The sequence below is a fragment of the Pogona vitticeps genome, chromosome 13 (assembly GCF_051106095.1).
Source record: "Pogona vitticeps strain Pit_001003342236 chromosome 13, PviZW2.1, whole genome shotgun sequence".
In the NCBI taxonomy this organism is placed as follows: Eukaryota; Metazoa; Chordata; class Lepidosauria; order Squamata; family Agamidae; genus Pogona; species Pogona vitticeps.
Genome location: NC_135795.1, coordinates 13398600 through 13420856, shown reverse-complemented (window position 1 = coordinate 13420856; position 22257 = coordinate 13398600). Strand labels below are relative to the sequence as shown.

Below are 22257 nucleotides of genomic sequence, written 5' to 3'. Positions count from 1 at the left end.
TGTCAGTCAGTACCAACCTGATAGGTTCAGGTGTCTGTATGGTTAGCCAGAACTGATAGGTTCAGGGTCTGTGCTTCAAGTTAAGTGTTCTGTGTGAACCAAACTGTGTGTATGTATGATTGAGACTAAGCCACGTTACTGTATCTTATCCACTTGATCATTTTATTTTCCCTGTGTGTTATTTAAATAAACCTTATTCCTTTATTTGTTAAAAATCCATTCCTGGTCTGTGTGACTCCTTACAGGGAATGGTTGGTGGCAGCTTAGTGAAACTGTGGCATATCCCAGTAGGTCTGGGGTTGTCACAAGCAGGAGTCTGTTTAGTAACATCCAAAAATCAGACAAACTCTGCCTTCAGTTTTAATACAGTAAATAGCATGAGCTGAAAATCGTGATTGTCTAGTGGTGTTGAAATGCACCTCTACAACCACAAAGGGCACATTTCTGGACAATTCCAAGCAATGCTTATTCAACAATGATCTGATTAACAGATCTTCTAAAATACTGTAAAAATGTAACAAACTCCAAATCACTTGTTTCAATCTAGAAATTGTAAGTATCTACAGATATTTAGTAGGAGGCACAACAAGAGCAGCACTTTCCTTTATCTTCTCTTGCAAGAGACTAACGAAGATGCTCTGTCTGAGAAAGCACAGTGAAGAGGAGTATTCCGTTGTATACTGGTCCCATGTGGTCCAGACTGGTGGTCCCCATGAAGAACAGAGAGGTACGATACACGCGAGAATCATTTAACGGCCAGCTTATTAGCCCAGAAAATATATGCATAATATTCCCACGTGATCGTTCATAACAGTTTCAGTTAAGGTGCTGTTTTTTTAAAAGACCCTTAAATATAGAGACTCACAGTGTAAACAATAGAGGATAAAATCACAAAGACCCCTACTATAGTAGAGATTTTTTGCAAAAATGTTAAGTTCTGTAGAAATGAAAACAAAAACCACAGAAGTCCTGGAAAAAAAAACTACATGCATGCTTAATGACAAGTGGAACAGCCTGACATAACAAATAATTCTGAAAGTTGATCTACAACTCATTTATGCATATCAGCTAAAACAATGAAATGGAACAGTCTGTTAAAAAATACATTATATGAATGAAATTTGAGTAACAAGGCCCACATCTATCACGAACGAAGCCTGTTCATCATTAAGTTTGCAATGATGAGGTCCCAAATTATTTTCTCAGGTTTCAAGAAACTGCAAATTTGTATTGGGATCCTCGGAGAAGTAGTTCCAGAAATGGTTAAGAAGCAGGATGGATTTGATTTAAATCAAAATGATTTAAAAATAAGATTTGTTGACATTTTAAATAAAAAAATGATCTTTTAATTTAAATTGTGAATTAAATCAATTTGATTTTTTTAAAATCACTGCTTTTTAATCCACCCTGTTAGGAAGACAGCAGGGACTGGAAGATCTACTATATCAGCGAAGCCTCTGAGCTTCAGTCAGTTTCCTGATCAGGAAGAGTTTGTCACGGCTCTCCTAAAAGGCAGTCAAGAGAAGGGAAGAAAACACAGTGAGCAAAGCATATAAGCCTAAAGGCTGAAATCCTGTTGGGTGGGTTTTACCCATGCAACAGGAATGACATAATCAGCAGCAGATTGCTCTTAATTAAAGACTACTTTTTAAAATTTTGTCTCATGCATCTTTGTCTCAGTGTCCACAAGCTGTGTATAACCCGAGATCAAGAAAAAAAAATCTTTTCAGTAGTGGCAGTCTGCAGCAGACAATGACATCATTTCCACTGTGCAGGTTATATTCAACAGGATTTTGGCAAAAGTGAGTCTTTCATTATATAAAATCTGAGTAATTACTGAGCACAGTAATCAGAGGCACATTGCTTCAGAATCTGAGGAAATGTATACAAACATTTTCAGAAATTGTATACAGCAGCTCTTGATCTGACACATTATGTTTTGGTCACAACAGCAACCACAAGCACCAAGGAAACTGATTAAAATCCTCTCAGCCAATGTCAGATAGCCAAGTGCAACCAACCAGTTTCTATTTTCTTCTTTAAAAAACGCACACAAAAACAAAACCTATTCAGCAGGCTAATCTTTACCACAGTCCAAATTTCTTGCCTGCAATTTCTGCTTGACACCAAGTAAATAGTTCTACCTTGCTGGATTACAAGGAAGACTGTCTAGAGTCTAGTGCTTTGTCCATAACTCAGCTTTACAGCTCCAAACCTTCTCGTAGCCATCAGGGTTAATAAGAAAGTATGAACAAAATGAAGAATTTCAAATATTCAGAAAAATATTTCCTCCTACCCAAAAAAGAAAAGAACAAAAACCTGCCAATTAATTCTGTTTTTGCATTTTCTGATTTAAGAGTAACTGCATTTTAGTAGCATTAGGAGAGGAAGGAATGGTAAAATGATGTCACTGGATTAGAACTTACCATGACCAATTGTTCCCTGAGTTGATTGACAACTCGCTTGTGTGCTCCAGCCAAGGCAATGAGATAGAACATAATAAGACTGTAAAACAAGGAGACACCAAAGAACACCTTAATATGGACAAAAGCACAACACACTATCCAGAAAACATCTGTATCATAGTAAGGATTCAAAATAAACATAGAAAAGTACTGAACACAGGAACAACTTTACCAAACTAGCCACAAGCCCATTAAACCCAGTAAAGCCAACCAGATCATTAGACCCAGTGATGCAGCTGGATGACATGAGAGTGAAGAGAGAATTTAAGCATTGTTGTTGCTGTTTTGCTGTTATTTTGACTGTGAGGGATGGGAAGAGGTGTTTGTGGCATTTTCTGCTTCATATGTCAACATTATTTGGCTAGCTTTGGGTTCTATGTACATGACCTGGCTGTGGCGATGGATCTTATCTCCTTGGTACACTCCAAACTCAAGATGTGCTCTTTATAGTTATCATCTTAAGACATGTTATTCTACAACATTGTTTCTAATTAATGATTGCCCAGCAGTCAGCTGAAGTCTCATGACTTCAACTAAATATTAGGCACATTTAACATTTAGATAAGCAACCTTCCTCACTCCCTGCACCCACATGCTGGGTCTCTTTACAAGACACATGATAACACGGTTGCTTGCTAAGAGCACCTCAAACAAGGCGGTCATCTGCAACGGGCCAACATGAACTAAGAGACAAAGGAGGCTGAAGCAACGCTCACCAGATAACCATAAAGAAAGGCACTGCAAAAGCTTCTGACCCAACACCATCCAGGACCTTCTGCAACACGAATGGGAACTGGTCGGCGGTGTAATAAAGGATATCCCAAGAATGCTGGAAGTTTACAAAAGGTCCACAAGCTTTTGAGGAGGGAATGCTGTTTAAGTGGGGGGAGAGGAGAAAAAGGGAGGTTACTCTACTTGTACACCAACATCTCCTGCAACCACCTGTTCGTATGCTAAAACAGGTGTCCTTGAGATGGATTAGACTTGTTATGAGTCTCCCAATCCCCACCTAGAATAGGGGTAATGGAGATGTCGTCCAAAACATAACCGGGGGGGGGGGTGTTGCATCAGATGGAGGCAGACTCAGTATTGTTCTCACCTCCTAAGATTAAATGAGCCACAAAGCATGGAAGAGCTTTATCAGTGGAGGTACTATCTGCCTGTGGAACTTTTACTTTAGGAAGGCTAAACTGGTCCCTTTGATGATCTCTTTGGGCAAAGACATTTTCATATTCCCAGGCTTTTGACCTCTTGTCTTTCAAAAACATTATTTTTGTTGTGATTTTAAACTAAAAAATGAACACATATGATGTCCTTTAGGCTTGTATCTTAAGCACACTGAAATAAAACAGTAGCAGTAACAGCCTAAAAAAATAAATGATAGAGCTAAAGTTCCAAAGCAAAATGTAATTCTTACAACCTACTTCCTCCTTAAGGAAACATTTACTTGCACAACTCTGGAAGTTTGGATTAGATCTGGGGTGGAAAGTAAATACTTTCAGTAAAACTAAGTAAGACTAAAGCAGGACCGCCTTAAAACATTTTGTTGGCGATGGGAAAGAACAAGGTGTTCATCCCATTGCATCGGACAAAAGCAAAGTGTTCTGGCAGATGAATCTTTTCCTGGCGGACAGTCGGATAGCATTCTCCACTGCATCTAGTGGCAGGTTTTAAGACAAAACCTCTACCCCTTAAGCAAATTTGCAGTCTTCCAGATACTGCTGGACTACAACTCCCATCAGCCCTAGTCAGCATACCTGCTGTTGAAGAAAGTTGGGAGTTGCAGCCCAGCAACATCTGGAGGGTCATACTTGGCCCACCCTGGGTGTAAGGCAGGCCACCACTTAGCATACAGCAGCACTTTCTGGTATCATTCACTGTTTCACAGTAAAAATGGCACGATTACAAAACGAGCAACTTACTGTGTCATGCTGAGTCCCACTGGGATGAAAGCTAGGATCAGGCCAATCAAAAGCACAGCCAGGAAGAAAAAGTTGGAGCTGGAGGCCCTGAAGGGACGGGCTGAAGGCTTACACGTATGCATCAGACTTATCTGGAAAGAAGAAAAGAGGACACCTGAAATGAAGTGAGATAAACGTTGGAGAGACGGCTTGTTAAGAAAGAGAATGGCTCCTTATTATTATTTCCACCCCCCTCCAGTCCCTGTAATCCAAGAATGGAGAAACTCAGGCCTTGAGGCTGAATCCGGTCCTCTGTGCTTCCCAAGAGGTCCCTAGCTCCCAAGACATTTGGAGGAGGCCAACCTGGAGAACCTAGAATCAGAATCATAGAATCATAGGGTTGGAAGAGACCACAGGGGCCATCAAATCCAACCCCCTGCCATGCAGGAACTCCATCAAAGCACTCCTGACAGATGGCCATCCAACCTCTGCTTAAAAATCTCCAAAGAAGGAGACTCCACCACACTCCGTGGCAGCCTATTCCACTGCCGACCAGCTCTGGCTGTCAGGAAGTTCTTCCTGAGATTCAGGTGGAATCTCATCCTGTAGTTTGAAGCCATTGCTTCTTGTTCTAGTTTCTGGAGCTGTGGAAAACAAACCTGTCCCTTCCTTGACATGACCTCCCTTCAAATATTTAAACATGGCTACTGTATCATGTCCCCTCTTAACCTTCTTTTTGTAAGGCTAAACATTCCTAGCTCCCTAAGCCACTCCTCACAGAACATGGCTTCCAGACGTTTGACCATTTTGGTCACTCTCCTCTGAACACGTTCCAGGCTGTCAACATCCTTCTTGAATTGAGGTGCCCAGAACGGAACACAATACTCCAGGTAAGATATGATCAAAGCAGAATAGAGTAGTACTATCACTTCCCTTGGTCTAGACACTATACTCCTATTGATGCAACCAAGAATTGCATTGGCTTTCTTGGCAGCCGCATCACACTGCTGGCTCATGTTCAGTTTGTGGTCTACCAAGACTCCTAGATCCCTTTCACAGGTACTGCTGTCTAGCCAGGTGTCTTCCATCCTATATCTGTGCAGTTCATTTTTTCTGCCTAGGTGTAGGACCTTACATCCCTTACATCTCCCTGTCGATATTCATTTTGTTAGTTTGGCCCAAGATTCTAATCTGTCAAGGTTATTTTGAATTTTAATCCTGTCCTCTGGGGAATTAACAACCCCTCCCAATTTGGTATCATCTGCGAATTTAATCACTATAATCTCTATTCCTTCATCCAAGTCATTGATAAAGATGTTGAATAGCACAGGGCCCAGAACAGAACCCTGAGGCACCCCACTAGATACCTCTCTCCAGGATGTACAGATCCACTGAACAGTAGCACTGTCCAGCCCACATTTTACTAGCTTCCTTGCAAGAACATCACAAGGAACTTTGTCAAAGGCCTTACTGAAATCAAGATATGCTATATCCACAGCGTTCCCTTCATCTATCACACTGGTTCTTAACCTTGGGTTTCTCAGGTGTTTTTGGACTGCAACTCCCAGAAGCCTTCACCATCAGCTGTGCTGGCTGGGGTTTCTGGGAGTTGCAGTTCAAAAACACCTGAGTAACAAAGGTTAAGGACCAATGATCTATCAAGCCTGTAACTCTATCAAAAAAAGAGAGATCAGAATTAGTCTGGCATGACTTGTTTTTGAGAAACCCGTGTCGACTTTTAGTGATGATAGCATTGATTTCTAAGTAATAACAAACTGTTTAATGATTTGCTCTAGAACATCACTCCAGTACGTGCAAACTTCTAGAAAATTTAACAATTCTGGAAAAGGCTCTTAGATCCTTCTGCCATTCATAAAACTCTCTTAAAAAGAGAATCACAAATACTTTCCTCCTGACTTTGCAAGTGTTTTTATTGGTGACATCACTCCACTGGAACCTACAAGAGCACCCGGACTTTAACACAGAGGAAGGCATGCACGGTGGCCCACCCCACCTGAAGCAGACTTTCTTTCCTATGTGTCAAGTGAGAGTGGAATGTACATTTGATGTTTCCACCACACTGATGGGGTTCGCGGGTCACACTAAATTTGCAATCCTGGCTTAACAAGCCAAGATATACACAAGCCACACACGCTGCTAGGTAGCCCCTTTCCTGTTGCTTTTCTTTTCCTTCATGAGAGATAGAAAAGGCCAAGATCTGGCATTTAAAGAGAGCTTCCTATTACATAAAAATTGGGTACTAAGATAAAGTATTTCCAATAAACCAAAATTCATTAAACAGCTTTAAAATTTAATTCAAAACTAGCCTCCAAGTGTAGCTTGTTTGGAAACACTTCAAAATTATTGATGTGTGAGTTGTGTGTATTCTGGCACTTCTGATTGTATGAGGTTGTCATTCTATGTGATTGTGACTATTAAATTTCAGTATGTAGGACTCACCAGAACATTTCGAAGAAGTACAAAGACAGAACTGGAAGAAATAAAGAAAAAACAAGGTGCACCTCTTCCCTAAATGATTCCTTGCATTAGGGAGTTAAGTTTTTATCAATTAAGTACAGACCAAAAGGTCTTTTATTAAAACCTCTGTTACTGATAACACCCAGACAATGTAAAGCACAAAGAACGCATACCTTTTTAATGTAAAAGACAAGGAAATACTTTATTGTTGCAATCACAGGGAGGAGCGGACAATAGAAAGTTCCAATCCAGCAAATGGTTTGCCCATAAACAATTTCCAGTACATTATCAGGGATGGCAAACTCCTGCAGTCCACACCAACGGAAGGCCTTAAATGAGCAATGGGTAACCATCAACCTAAGAAGAAAAGGAAAAGGCTCTGCTTTAAAGTCCAGCAACAATATTAAAGGAATCCTTTCATTTAGAGAAACAAATTCTTAGGAACAGAAGAACATTTTGAAGTGCATTTAGCAGTCCAAATGCCGTGGGCTGGACTATAGCTCCCATTGTTCCCAGTCAACAGCCCATGTTGACTGTGGAGGATGAGAATGGAAATCTAACACATCTGGGGTGTTCTGGATTAGGTAAGATTAATAACTAGCCTCTTGTTTTAGGGTATTATCCGGAGACCTGGAGGGGGAGACAGGTCTCTCTGAATGCCAATCTGTGAGTCAGATTCTCTTCCCTGTCTCTTATCCACACTCTGCCTCTTCTCTTCCTGTCCTGAGCCTTTCTCTTTCAGTATGGCAGACGACAAGATGCACAGCATACAACAGGTTGGGTCAAGGGTCCTTTATGCTATGCTGTTCATGCTTCTAGCAGCTGGTACCTCTCCATAGTTCTCCTTGCTATACTAAAAGCTGACTGAGTGTGGTTTGCTGACCCTACACTCTAAGAGTGAAGTCACAGTTTCATTCTGAACCGCTCTTACTAACAATAGCTTTCCACAAGCCAGTTTGGATAGCACGGAGAGCACGTGTTTAATTTAAACCTGAAAACAGGTACTTTCGGTCTCAAAGTCAGTTTCATCTCAAAAACAAAGGAAGTGACTCTGAATGTTATACTCACTTTCTAGGAAAGTCAAGAAAGACAGTGATAGCAAAAATTATGATGAAGTCAAAAATCATCAGCTTATACATTTCCTGACCAACTCGAGATTCCCAACACTGGAAGAAAAGACAACAAGACTATCAAGATAAATCCAGGCACTTAGGAAATAAAGTTTTGCTTTTCTCTGGAAGAGAAAAGCATCCAATGTTCTTTCCAATTAGGGTACACTTGTTCAAATGAATTGGACGTGCTAATAAACACTTATTTGTTCCGCTGATTTCACTGACTCTAGCCTGACAATGGATTCACAAAATTAGCACGCTCTTCCACCTCACTCTGCAAAAAAGAATTTACAACACCTACAGTGTTCTTATCTGGATAATGAGCCAGGGGTTGGGGGTTCAATTCCCCACGGTGCCTCCTGGGAGTAAAGCCAGCCTGGGTGGCCTTGGGCAAGCTGCACAGTCCTTGGGTGCCCCCTAGAGGAAGGGAAGGGTAAACCACTGCTGACTTTTCTCCACCTAGAAAAACCTGAAAAGGGTCACCATAAACCAGAAATGACTTGCAGGTACACAATTATTATTTACTGAGTTCTTAAGAGTGAATGCATGTGATTCACCTAAGATGCTTTGCCGCCTGTGATGAAGAGAAGAGGGCGTCACTCCTCAATTCATGTATGAAAGCCATGAATAGATAGACTGTTAGTTCTATTTTCCTTCATAAATCTGTAAAGTAGAAGACTAATGGGGAGCTGGAGACACACCTCCGCTCCTCTCAGGATTGCTACACAAGGAGATTACCTCACTAACAGCAGGATCAGGCCAGACTACAGAACATATAAAGCATCTCACTCATTTGGGAGGTAGCCCTTGCAAAGGGCTCCTTCTCTTCCAACAGCTGTTGAATTTTTCCAGAGACGTTCTGAGTAACCCAGAAACGATTTCAGGTTTACATTACTTACAGGATACAGCTTGTAGTTGTATCCACAGGCCTTGCACTTTTCATCTGCGCAGGACTTGATCCGAGTCCACAGTGAGAACAAGAGAACGCCAATGTTGGCCAAGCGCATAAAGACACACCTTGAAAATGGAAATATTGGGGAGAAACACTAATGAATAGCATAATTTAGATACCGTGAGCATTTTGGAATACAAAGAGAACATTACAGAAGGGAAGCGACATCTATGAAATAGATAAAGTACACCACCTGAGAGTTTTCCAACAAAAAGGATATGGGGAAGAAGCCAACTGAGACTGCTCTGCATACAAAGCTTTAAAGCAGAAGCGGGAAATGTGTGCCTGAACTGGCCAGGGACGAAACAGATCCAAGAGCACCATTAAAATAACAACAAACAACAAAGGAGCAGTGGTGCACCAAAGCAGAGAAACCCTTGCTTTCATATCCTATCAGAGAATCAACAGACCTACAGTGAAAGATAGGGTTCTTACCTCATCAGTGTTAACCGGATTTCAAAGGCTGGTGAATAGTCTTCAAATTTAATGATCAGTGAAAAAAACAAGGGAGCAATAAAGTTGGCCATTGTGATCACCATAGAAGGCAAATACTGCACCAAGAGGTTATCTTCAAATCTGGCTTTGTTGTCCTGCACATACGAGACAGAGATAATAATTCTTTCCTTCTCTCTCAATTTAGTTGATAATTCTTCCTTTTGCCTGCCTTGAGCTTATAGATGTTATTGCAAATGTCCAGGTTGATTCTTTCCCAGTAGAACAGAGAGGTCTCTTAATTCCTGTTCTTTCCAGGTACTTCTCTGCCGGGCTGCTCAGCTTTCTACAACCTGGGTTCTTACAGGCATTTCTAATTACAACCTCCATCACTCGGGGTTCATTGCCCATGAAGATTGGAGCTGATTGGAAATGTAAGCAAAAAAACTTATGAGGGAACCCATGCTCAGAAAGGTGGCAATAGCTCAGGTGTAATCCATCCAAGTGATCTCTACAGGCTGGTTTTGGGGCTCCCATCATTGCAATCGGTGCTATGCAGATGTACTGATAAACCTCTACATGTCTTTTAAAACTTCCAGGTTTAATGCTGAATTTTGGCAAAGGGGCAACAGCAGCTCATAGGAGGAACTGACCCTCCTCCACAAACAACATAAGTTATCCATCTCTGCTCTCATTGAATAGTGATGCATCTCTACGTTTTACTACAGCCATGTGGATCTATCTTCCAGACTCTCCATCTTTTGCCTGTGCGAGAAGGTGTCCATCTCCTAAACTGCTCCTTTCTGTACTCTTTATTCTTCCCCTCGGCTACTTTACTGCTGAAAGCCTTCCTGTATTAAACATTCCAAAAACATACCATATTTTTCCATGTATAAGACACCCCCCACACTTTTCTAACCCAAAATTAAGAAATCTAAGTGGGGCTTAGCAAGTGTAGGGGGAAAGGGATAAAAGCGCTGCAGAATTGCTTTGATCTCTGATTTCCCTTCCACTTGTTTTTGTTCTCTCCGCAGCTTACTTCAGTGTATAAGATGACCCCCAATTTTTAGTCTAAAGATTTTAGACCGGAAAAATACGGTATTTTAATGAAATTACTGGCTACCTTTAATTTTTATTTTATTTTAATTTATTTGTTCGACTTATATCCCGCCCATTTGGTATATTCTACCACTCTGGGCGGCTAACATTTATTTAGGGTATTTAAACTCTCTTTTCCCCTAAAAAAAAGGGGGGGAAGGAAGAAGAATCACTCTCCTTTTTCAAACACATTACAACAAACTGGTGGCAGTTAAAAATACTAGGTATGGCAGGTAAAAGGGTTACTTCAGTGGGCTGCATGAAGCAGTCTGTAAACTGGCATGGTGTAGTGATTAGAAGAGCTTTCCCACAATCTAAAACTTTCATGGACCTTTGTGACCCCATCTCCTCCCATCTCAACTCCCACAGCCAAAGGCCAGGGACTCCAAAAGGGTTGTCCAAAACATTTGGAGCACATCAGGCTCATTCCTGCCGGAATATCAAGCTTACTAGATGATCTTGGGCCAGACCCTCCTCTTCGCCCCCCCAGAAGTGTGGTGAAGAGTCACTTAGAGTGGGGAGAAAACTAGATAACGGTGCTTTGAGCTCCCTGGACAAAACGTGGACTCTCATGTCATAAGCAAAACCTGCTTGCCGCTTACATTGGAAATGTTTTCTTGTGAATAAACAGTTGCTCTGTAGATGGAACAAAAGCAAGCTGACAAAATGGCAATGACGGTGGCATTTAAGAAAATTCGCAAGCAATAGATGCGTATTTTCTCTTTGGTGGTTCTCTCTGCGACTTTCTGCCTCAGCCTTTCTTCCTCCAAATCAGTCTGTGGAAACAGAACATAATGCATTGATTTAAGAATATATCGGGCATACCCCCATTCCCCCAAAGAAGTCTATATTGTGGATAATATTTACATACAAAGCATCTGACTCATCTCTTGGTAGTAAACCAGAAAGATGCTGAAGGACATTATGTTAAAAACAGGTCTTCCCATCTGGTGACCCATCAGGTGCATTTCACCAGCAATCCCATCACCCCAGCCGGCATACCCATTGCAGCCTGTGAAGATTAGGACATGGAGTCTCACACCTTTGGAGGGTGGACGCTTAGTTATAGCCTCTCTGGTATTCTTATAGGGTTTGAGAAAAATCTTGAGACAAAACACATATAAACCTGAACTGAGCTTCCAAGCAGCCCTGGATGCAAAACTGTAAAAGCTCCCCTGGTACTCCCTCTGACACTGTGTCCTCACCCTGCCTGTAAAATATGCTGTAGAGTTTGTTCAGGGAATTACGTAAATCTTATCTAACATATTCTGCTCCCTGGCAACTTTCCTAAAACATGGCCACTGAATCAGCACTTTTTAAAAACTGGAGAATGATACAGACAACGTGTTCAAAAAGGAACTAGACCATAAGCAATGTAGTGCAGTTTGTTACAGGTATTGCAACACAAAGATATCGGGAGGTAGCCTATATCAACAAGAAGGCCCCGTCCCCATTAAGGTGGAAATGTCAAAAACAGGGCATCTGATAAATTCACCAGGTGCCAGGATGTCTCCCTACCTAAATTAAGACAAGCTCTCAGTCACATAGCATAACCAAAAAAAATCAGAAAAATACTAGAGAGGGAAAAAAGCTAACAAAAAAACTCCACATACTAAGAACCAAATACAGTGGACCCTCTACTTAAGGAATTAATCCGTATTGGAATGGTGGCTGCAAGTTGAAAAGTCTGTAAGTCGAAATCTCCATTGACCTACAATGCACTGAAAACCGATTAATCCCATAACCAGTGGTTTTTATTCTATTTTTATTCCATTTTGGTTTTTTTCTGGTCTGTAAGTCGATTCTCTGGCTGCAAGTCGAATCTAAATTTTGCAGCCAGAGAAGTCTGTAACTCGAAAAGTCTGTAAGTCGAGGGTCTACTGTAATTTATTAGATGGGCAAAAAACCCTGCAACCATAGTTACATCAAGACTTCTGCTCAACAAACTGCTTAGCCCAACGGTTGAACCAAGTGCATGTCCAATATAATTATACTAACAATAAGGTTAAATCAATTCAAAGCAGTATCAACTGCAATCCTCCTCTCCATTTTCCTGGAAATACAGCCCATTAGCTTCTGAAGAGTCAGGTAAAAGGCTATACTAAAAAACTGCAAGCTTATGCAACCTGAACTAGGAGTAAGTCTTAACCTGTGGTTGATATGAATGGGCCTGCCAAGCAACAGTAGTCATTCCTCCAGCTTCTATCTGCTACCACGATTTGCCCAAAACACTGTTTATTTTAATTTACTTTGTTTACTTTTATATACATTTGCAATGTTGGTTCCTTAGAATTTTAATTTACTGTATGGTTTAGCACATTACAAAGAGGAATAGATGTATATACTCACTTTAAGTTCATACTGTAAACTGCAGTGTTTCAGCCGTGCAGCATTTATATCCATAACACAGAAATCCCAGCCGGCAAATATTTTGTTGCAGTAGCTCTGAAACTTATCTTCACTGCCCACCAAGCTTTGCTTAAAGCCTTCGACAGCTCTAGTGAAGACACCAAAGTTTTAATGAAATTAAATACGTAACTAACAATTGGTTTTCATTTTTGTATAAGTAGGTGGAATGGCATATCCCCTTATTGCCAGATGCTGTACATGTGTGTTCAGAAATAAGTCCGGCTAAATTTCTTGGGACGTCTTGCAAAGTAAACATGCACAGGATCACAGCCTTCAAGCCAAAAGCCCCAACAGTCAATAGTATAGTACAGTGCTTAGCATGTTGGAGATCCAGCTTCAAGTCCTTACTGAACCGTGAATCTCACTGGGCTAGTCTTGGGCTAGTGACTCTCTCTCAGCCCTAAGGCTGTTGGGAGGATAAAGAAGAGAAGAAAACCATGAATACTGGAGGAAAGTTGGGATGTAAATGGTGACGCTGGTGGTAATGTTGACTCCACTGGCAGCAATCCAGTTGCAGAAGTTATGCCATGTAAGTCTGATGACATCACTAGCTGCAGCAATTTTTTGGGTGGGGTGGGGTGGGGTGGGGTGGTGTGTGTGTGAGAGAGAGAGACAGAGAGAGAGATTAGGAAGCCATTGGGGGATACAGGAGAGAGGGAGGTCTTGGCTTGAAACCTCCAAAGGTAAAATCATTCCACTGGCTACAGTTATCTTCTGTAATTAAAGAATTCTATCTTGTCCCAAACCAGGGTGGATGCAATTTAAATCAAATTGATAATAATTTAAATCACAATTTTAAAAAAATCTGAGTTTTTGACTATTGAAATAAAAAATCATTGTTAAAATTTAATTCATGATTTAAATCAATCTGATTTTTTTAAAAAAGCATTTACTTTTATTCATCCTGCCACCAACAGCTTTTTAATGATGAAAGATTCCATGGGAGCTTCAAGACCTTCAGGGAAGGAATGGAAATGGTTTATATTTTTTTTAAAAAAAGCTGTAAGTGAGACTTATACAGCATTACTTACAGGTGGTATACCCCACCTGTAGCAGTACAATTCTGCACCAACTTTCAATGGACAAAGCCAATGGAAAGTCATAACAGGAGATGCAATCCAGCAATTGGGGAGTGGGGCACAGTTCTTCATCTCTATTTGTTTGAGTAAAAAGGTATGTATAGCTCTCTGTGTTCAAATCCAGATTGACCCTGGCCGATATTCCAGGGAGATGTTGTATACAAGTATTTTAGATATATAAACAGGAATGCACTATGTTCAGGCCACCACCAAATCAAGTGTTTCACTTCATAGCAATCCTGTAACATTCATCCTCAAAATTCTACATAATGGGTAGAATTTTGTGTGGGTTGATAAAGAACTTGGGCAACTCTTCTCCTTTCACCGTAAGGAAAACTAAACATTACTTGTTTCAGATCCTGCAAGTTGTATCTGTCAGAAAGCAGAAACGTACTGTATCACAAGACCAAAGCTATCTCAGAATCAACGGTATTATAAGTACTTTTTGTTAACTTCTTATCTCAAGATGAAAGTCATAAAAATTGCAAGCAAAATCCTAGTGACAAAGGACTTGACCTTGGAAAAGTTGCTTTTCGAACAAGAAGTCCCAAAAACCTCCAGCCATGGCTAGGCTGGCTAGGGAATTTTGGCAGTTACAGTCCAAAAAAACTGCACAAGTTTCCAAGCCCTGACATTTCAATCTAGCTTTACCTCTTGACAATCCAGACAAAGCTCAGTGAAAGGTAAGCCAATGTGGTCAGCAAATAAGCAAGTGGCACTTGGTATTTCAGGTGGCCAAGATGTATGGTATCAACTGTGTAGTAGCCATAGAAAAGACTTGTCTTCTCAAGAAAACCCTGCAAGCACAAAGGAAGGTCAAATTACTACACACAGACCAATGGGAAACAGTCATGCTTGAAAGACTCTGCCAGAACAAACACAGCTGGTATGAAAGTTAAAAAGTCACCCACTGGTGCTGAACTCCGGCAAAACAAAATAATGCCTCTGGACATACAGTGGTGCCTCGCTTAACGAGCGCCTCACTCAACGATGAATTTGCATAACGATGGCCTTTGCTCGAAATTTTGCCGCCTCACCTAACAATGTTTCCTATGGGGGATTTTTGAATAACGATGTTTGGGACCTTGCTTCACTTAACAATGACAGTTTAAGGTCCCCTGTTTCGCTTAACGTTTTTTTTTTGACAGCCCTGTTTTCGCTATTTTAAAAATATTCTAAAATGTTTAAAAATGTTTTAAATGCTTGGAATCGTTAGTGCACCTAATAAAACCTTTGTTAAAGTAATTTGGCTTCGTTCTGAGTCTTTTTGAATTTTTGGTGATTTTTTTTCACCATTGAAATGTATTGAATAGGCTCCTATTGGAACGGATTAACTGGTTTTCAATGCATTCCTATGGGAAATGGTGTTTCGCTTAACAATGTTTTCACATAACGATGTTTTTAATGGAACCAATTAACATCGTTATGTGAGGCACCACTGTATTAAGAAATCTTTTAACTGATTAATTCAGGGGTGGGCAAGATTAGACCTTCCAGATGTTGCTAGACTGCATCTTTTGCCAGCATTAGCCAACACAGCCAATGGGGAGGTAGCATGGGAGTTACTATTGCCTGTCCCTGCTGTAAATTAACATAAACTGGAAGGATCCTAAACATGTTCAAGACAAAGAATTAAATCATGCATGCCATCCAAAGACATGTTTCATTCTATGAAACCCTATCTTTTGTTACTTTTAACATGCTTTTTTAGATTGCAAAATAGATGTTCAGTTACTTACTGTGCCAGACAGGAGATCGATAAGATAACTATAAAAGTAAGTAAGTCCTTTGGTACCAGTGACTTGATAAACTGTGCAGTGCGGCTCTGTGGATAACAGATTGGAATATAGCAATAACTAAAAACAATAGGAATTATAAGAACTACATACACTGCTCATCAGCTCTACATTGTATTTCTGCAGATACGGCACTGCAAGATTGTGCAGAACTGGTAGCCTTGAAATCATGAAGATACATCTCAAATATTGGGTGTGGAAAAAGCAGATTATGAAATTACTACTTATCTCAGTGGCTGTTACAAAGCACATAGGGTAACCATTACTGATTGTTTGACTTAACATGTGGAGAATGCACCAATCACTGAATGCACCAATTTAGTGGAATTCCTAGGAGCTACATTTGTGGACAAAAAGGAGGGCTCTTCCTAGGTGCTTTGAAATACTTCTGCAAGAATCATTCCGGTTGTGCTAGAAGGGGAAAGCAACTACCTATTTTTTCCAGAGGCACTTTAACATAGCTGCCATTCACAACTCCATGCCTGAACACAATGCTTGGAAGGGTGATAAAGCTGAAGACAAGGAGAAAGATCACAAAGTTCAGCATTACGAGGAATCGAAGGAAGGAGAAGTAGGACTGGATCCCAGTGCCAAATTTCCCTGTGGAAAGAAAACAGGAGATTCCATTTATCAAGGAACACATTAACTGACAATATAAAAACCAAAATAATGGGGCCTTTTAACGTAAGGTGCTCTGGAAAAGTCACCTTGAAAGTGAGGATGTGAAGAGATACAGACAGACGGACTTTTTCGTGGCGATGTCCTCCCTTTGGGATGTAGCCCACAGATAGTTGATACCCACTGACTTTTGCCTCTTAAGTGCCAGGTATTGCCTATTTTACTCCTCAGGTTCCGCTTTGAAATGTTTCATAAAACATTATGACTGGTTAGGGCCATGATTTTATAGTCAGATTTTTAAAGGTGTTGTGCAAATGTTACAGTAAAGAGAGCTGAGCATTTACGCAGGAAGGAAGCACAGAAATAGTTAAGTAAAAGAGGGGAACATTTAGAAAAGTGGGACAAAAATGGAATAGACACATTTTGGGTCTCTGGACGAGGATGAGTTGCATTCTCCCTTTTGGGCTTTCGCTCCAGGCCCAAGAGGTATTAAGAGGTCTGTAAATCACCAGTAAGGAAACGTCAAGCCCTGGGGAGGAATCGGTCTCTCCTGCACGGCCAGACTGGCTTGCCCAACTGGACGTGCCCTCTTCCCTTCTGCAGCAGCTCCCCAGCTTTTGTACATTTTTCCCATTCTAAAAATGCAGGAACGCCTCTCCCAAGGCTTACTTACAGGCAGTAAGACTGTTCAGTAAGAAAATGTTGCCATTTCTGGTCTCACTATTTGTTCTTCCACATCCCCTTAGGTGGTAAAGGTTCCCCTTGACAATTTGTCCAGTCATGTCATACTCTAGGGGGCGATGCTCATCCCCTTTTCCAACCCATAGAGCCAGCATTTTGTCCGTAGACAGTTTCCGTGGTCACATGGCCAGTGCGACTAGACACGGAACGCTGTGACCTTCCCACCGAGGTGGTACCTATTTATCTACTTGCATTTGCATGCTTTCAAACTGCTAGGTTGGCAGAAGCTGGGACAAGCGACGGGTGCTCACTCCGTCGCGTGGATTCGATCTTACGACGGCTGATCTTCTGACCCTGCAGCACAGAGGTTTCTGTGGTTTAACCTGCAGCGCCACCACGTCCCTCTTCCACATCCCCTTAAAACGTCTTTAATTGAATTCTGCTCTTGAACTCAAAGGAGAGATGGGGATATTCGTCTACGAATACACCCCCCCACAGGTGGTGATCCCTTGTCATCACTTGTCATCCCACCTTCTGCCAGGACTGGCTAATCCATATATTTATTTATTTACCTTATATGCCGCCCACACTACCTAAAGGTCTCTGGGCAGCTTACAACAATTAAAATACAGTAAAAATATAAAACAATTAAAATACAATTAAGATATATACTCTAAAAATTGCCATTGCGGACAACAGAGCGATAGGAAGGCTCCGTTGAGCTCGTGTCAGTGGCGGAATTATGAGTGGGCAGCCTGGCCCCGTGGGGCCAGACCCTTGTAATCCCCACCTGTGGCAGGATATTCGTATTCCTATACTACCCCCATCTCTAGCTCAAAGAAGACCCTTGAACTTGGGTCAAACACACCTTCGGGTGCTGCTGACACCCACCCTCTTCCCTCAGTGGCTATGGATCTGAATGTTATACTTCTGCGGCCCAATTCTTTGGAGCCAAATAAAAGGAGAGAGACTCAACTCCAATTGCCTCACGCCCAGACTTGCTGTTCAGATTAGAAGAGAATATGTTGGTGTGAGATGAACCGCAACCTCTGCAAGATTCACTTCCACCATGAAAAACAGTTTCATGATGGCGTCAAGGCAAATATTCCAAGGTAAACAGGCTACTAGTGTGGCAGGCAGTTCTCCTGGCCTGCATTTTAACTGCTTTCCACATGACACCTTGCCACACTTCAGTTTCAGCCTCAGAGAACCAGCCAAGCATCCCTACAAATTTGGTTTCTTGGACAGCCAAAAATATGTTTGCAGAACACACCCATGTACAAAGAATAAGAACTTGTGAAAATAAATTTCCCAGCCCCTGCCCAGAATGGGCAGCACATGAACAAACCTTCCAAAAGAGCAGAGCCAGCCTGAGATGTCTTCCTGCTTGTTGGCAAAGGACAAGGTGCTGCTACTTTCCATTTCACAGAGCCTTCCTGACTCTAATGCCCTTCACCATATTTGAAGACAGCAGGCTAGTGTAAGAGGTACAGGATGGCTATGGGACACACACACAGAGAGCTCTATCTTGCAAGAGAGAAGAATGGCAAGGGAGAGGGGCTCAGGAGGGACAGGTGGGAACTCCTACTGCTGCTCCACTCTCACAGGATCTGCTGAGAGGGCTGGCTCTGCCTCATGGAGGGTCAAATCCTGCAAATAAGGAGAAAAACAATACCTTCAACACTGTGGATATCATGTCTCCAAAGTTCCAGATAGGAAGACAGTTCTTTGGTATCTTTTATAATTTTTCTCAGTGATTTCCGACTTGTCTGCCTCCACTGCTGCCAAATTGAGAGGTATTTTATGTTGGCTTCCTGGATGTCCCTAGTAAGGTAAAAAAAAAACAGGTTCTATTAAAAAGCAATCGATCACTGCTATCTGTCAACTAAACCTCTACAATGGAAGCAGCAACCACGTGTTGCAGAATATATTCATACGTGCTCATTCTAACCTGCATTTTCCTTTTCTTGGAACACCTCATTAGTTGTGATGAGTGAGAGATTTAATGAAAAATAATTGGAAATGCATTGAGAAGTGGAGAATGTGAACACAGGGAAGATTTTTTTAACCACAAACTGACCCCAGTACTACTAAATGATATACAGCGATTTCCATTCAAACCTTAAACGTCTCTTCTCTGCAATAGGCAATGCATATTCTCTCAGCGGTTGCACAGAGCCGGATCCTTCCCCATCTAGGAAATGCCTGGTGTCTCCAGAAATTGACTGTGCTAAACTATGGTAGTCCCGCGATCCTCCAGCTGATGTTTTCCTCCTCAGCATTGACTGGAAACTGGGCAATTCTTGCAGAAAGGCAACTGTTGGTGATACATCCTGAGAGTCAAGGAGAAAAACCTCTATTTAAATGAGAGAGAGAGAAAAAAATAAAGTTAATGAATATAATCTGGAATTTTAGGTTTAGACTTTTTAGTTGCATTTAGTTGTTCAAAAGTGGAAGCAAGTTAACAAGTTCGACAGACCTGAATTAGCAGGACTCTTCTTACAATGACAGCATGCTTAGATCAGGCTTTAATTTTAACTCCCAAGAGACACTGTCCTATTCTTTTCCTTTTCAAAGGGCTACTTCAGTACAATAAATGAATACCATTATTGCTACTGTCACATGCTGTCAAGTCATTTCTCTTTGAATCAATGCACTCCACATTTGCAGTTCAAGTTTTACAAACTGAAAACTGTGGATTCCTATAATGAGTCAATCCTTTGTTCAGCCTTCTTTTTCCTTTTATAATACCGGCAATTAATTTTAAAAATTAGAACATAGTTTTAAACATGTTTTGTGGAACAGTTGATAATGGTGGACATGTAGAGTATTTTATTTATTTATTTATTTATTTATTTATTTATTTATTTATTTATTTATTTATTTATTTATTTATTCATTCATTCATTCATTCATTCATTCATTCATTCATTCCCCTCCTATGTGGTCATTTCGACCACTCTAGGCAGTACTGTGCAATTCAGTAGGGACCTATCAAATCAGTCATATCAAAACATAAAGACATAATTTTAGGAGCCGTTTATGGATCTGGGACATACTTTCAGTTTGTAGGTCCACCTTAAGATGCTACAAACAAAAATTAATAATAACACATGCCACACACTTCAAGAGTTTTGTGTGATAATGTTATCTTGATGAAAGAACTTTAAACCTGCAGGACACAGATTAAATACAAAGCGGATTTCAGTGGGAAAGCTGCAGGGCAGCCCTAAAAGAGGTTTGCTGACAGCAAAACTGTTTTTTTATTCAGTAGCCAAACTTAGGATGTTATCTCAAGATGCAGCAGCTCAAAAAATGACACTGACTCAAAAGTAAACCTTCTTGGACTCAGTGGCTGAAATCCTGTTGCTTAAGTAATAAGTCACAACTAGAACCAATGGAATCCCATTTAATCAATGGAACTAACAGAAAATTTGACTCACGAAATCCCCACTGATTCAATGGGCCTACTCTACTTATGACTCACTACTCAAAGCCAAGGGATGTCAGCCAACCTGGCTTCCTTTCTGAAGAAACACAAGGATGAAGGTAAATTGTAAATCTTTCCCTCCACTGCGTTTTCCCCTCTTCTGGACTGTTGGCCACTGACACTAAGCAGAAACATGAAAGTGCAAATTGGGATAGGAAGGGAAGAAAACAGAAGGATGTAATTAAAGCTATTTAAAAATCCTTGAAAACATAAAAAGAGTTGTCAACAACCGACACAACAAATAAAATAAAAGCAAAAAAATCAGTTTTGCTTTGGGCCATTTTCCAAGCCTCCAGGCTGGGACGCTCCGGCTGTGCTCTCCCGATCCCGTTTCACTACCACTGTCCTCACTGCGGACCCCCGCAGTTGTGGCAGCTGGGGATGATGGGACCTGGAGTCCTTGTAAGGCCACAGGGCTCTTCTAAAATGCTCCACGGCTGCCGGAGGCCATTCATTCAAAGGGTCGCCCTAAACTGGAAGCGGCTTGAGGGCAGCCATCATCTCCCTGGGGGCTTGCCTGGGAGTAGCCGCATTGAGGGAAGAGCAGCTGACACCCGAGTAAACAGAACGTCGAAATCAGTTGGGGGGGTTGGAAAGCCCGCGGCTGCGCAAGGCACTTCCTCCCGGGCGAAGAGCCCCTTCCCTGCCTGCCTCATTCCCTCCGTCCCTTCACCACCCACCGTTGTGACTCCCTTCGGGGCTGTTCTGGGTCCCGACGACCCGCCGCTCGCTCATGTTGGCCGGCGAAGGGAACCGAGGCCGCCGCCCCCGCAGTCGAAGGGGAGGCGGCGGGTCGGATCCGCGCTTTTCCCCCCTCCGAGGAAGAAGAGGAGGAGGAGGAGGAGCCTCCGCTGCTGTGGCCCCGCCCCGAGCCCGCTTCCGGCCCCGCGGAAGAGCCAATGGGAGGCGAGCGCGCGGCCTCGGCCGGCTGAGGGAGGAGCGAGCGCGCGGGCAGGCGAGAGGGAGGCCCCTCAGTCTGGGGGGCTCCCGCCTCTCCTTCCCTCGCAGGGGGTGCCTTTCTTAAGGAAATCGAATTGTCGCGATTAATTACTAATAGAATAATGACAGGAATCAGAACAAAAACCAAGTTTTCCTTCCACGGTTCTTTTTGGGTCGGTTTTGCATTTTCTTATACAGCCCTAGTCATTGATAAGGACGTTTCAGTTCTCAATTTTCAGCTGAGAGAATGTTAAGGTTCCCAATATGGGCTACGTGTATTCCTATTCTTGTTACAGAACAGCATCATTCCCTTTTCATTATACAAAATGATGTACTATTCTTGGAATTTATAACTTCAGCCACAATGCCCGTATTTTTTATTGTTATTTATTTAAAATATTTTTACCCCACTTTTCTCCTTAAAAGGACCCCATGTGGCTTTTTATGGATCTTATTATTATCCATATTATACTGGGAGTTGGGCTAGTAGAGAGAAAGGAGGATTGAAAATTGGTAGAAGAAACATCAATCATTTAGATCAAATCAAGCCTGAAAGATCTCTGGAGGCAAACATGCTGAAATTGGGGCTGTCCTACTTTGGACACATCATGAGAAGATCTTATTCTCTGAAAAATACTATAATGCTGGGAAAAGTTGAAAGCAGCAGGAAAAGAGGAAAACCAAATAGGAGATGGGCAGACTCCCTAAAGGAAGCCACTGGGCTGAATCTTCAAAAGCTGACCAGGGCTGTTGAGGGCAGGGCCTTTCGGGATCACTCATTCATAGAGTCACCATAGGTTGTAAGTG

The 22257-nt window shown here is 41.7% G+C and overlaps 1 protein-coding gene across 1 annotated transcript; it reads right to left on the bottom strand.

Annotated features, from left to right (window-relative positions):
• Nucleotides 1-349: 349 nt before the first annotated feature.
• On the bottom strand, nt 350-21350 carry TMC7 (transmembrane channel like 7). Its single transcript, XM_020802978.3, has 16 exons — nt 21192-21350; nt 19143-19377; nt 18697-18845; nt 16155-16322; nt 15666-15751; nt 14578-14723; nt 12788-12935; nt 11041-11214; nt 9344-9498; nt 8856-8973; nt 7913-8010; nt 7018-7201; nt 4388-4518; nt 3182-3337; nt 2427-2505; nt 350-1505 (listed from the first exon to the last, which is right to left on the bottom strand). The coding sequence occupies exons 1-16, from the start codon at nt 21244-21246 to the stop codon at nt 1446-1448; spliced, it is 2142 nt and encodes a 713-aa protein (XP_020658637.3). The 5' UTR covers nt 21247-21350; the 3' UTR covers nt 350-1445.
• Between the last annotated feature and the right edge of the window lie 907 nt (nt 21351-22257).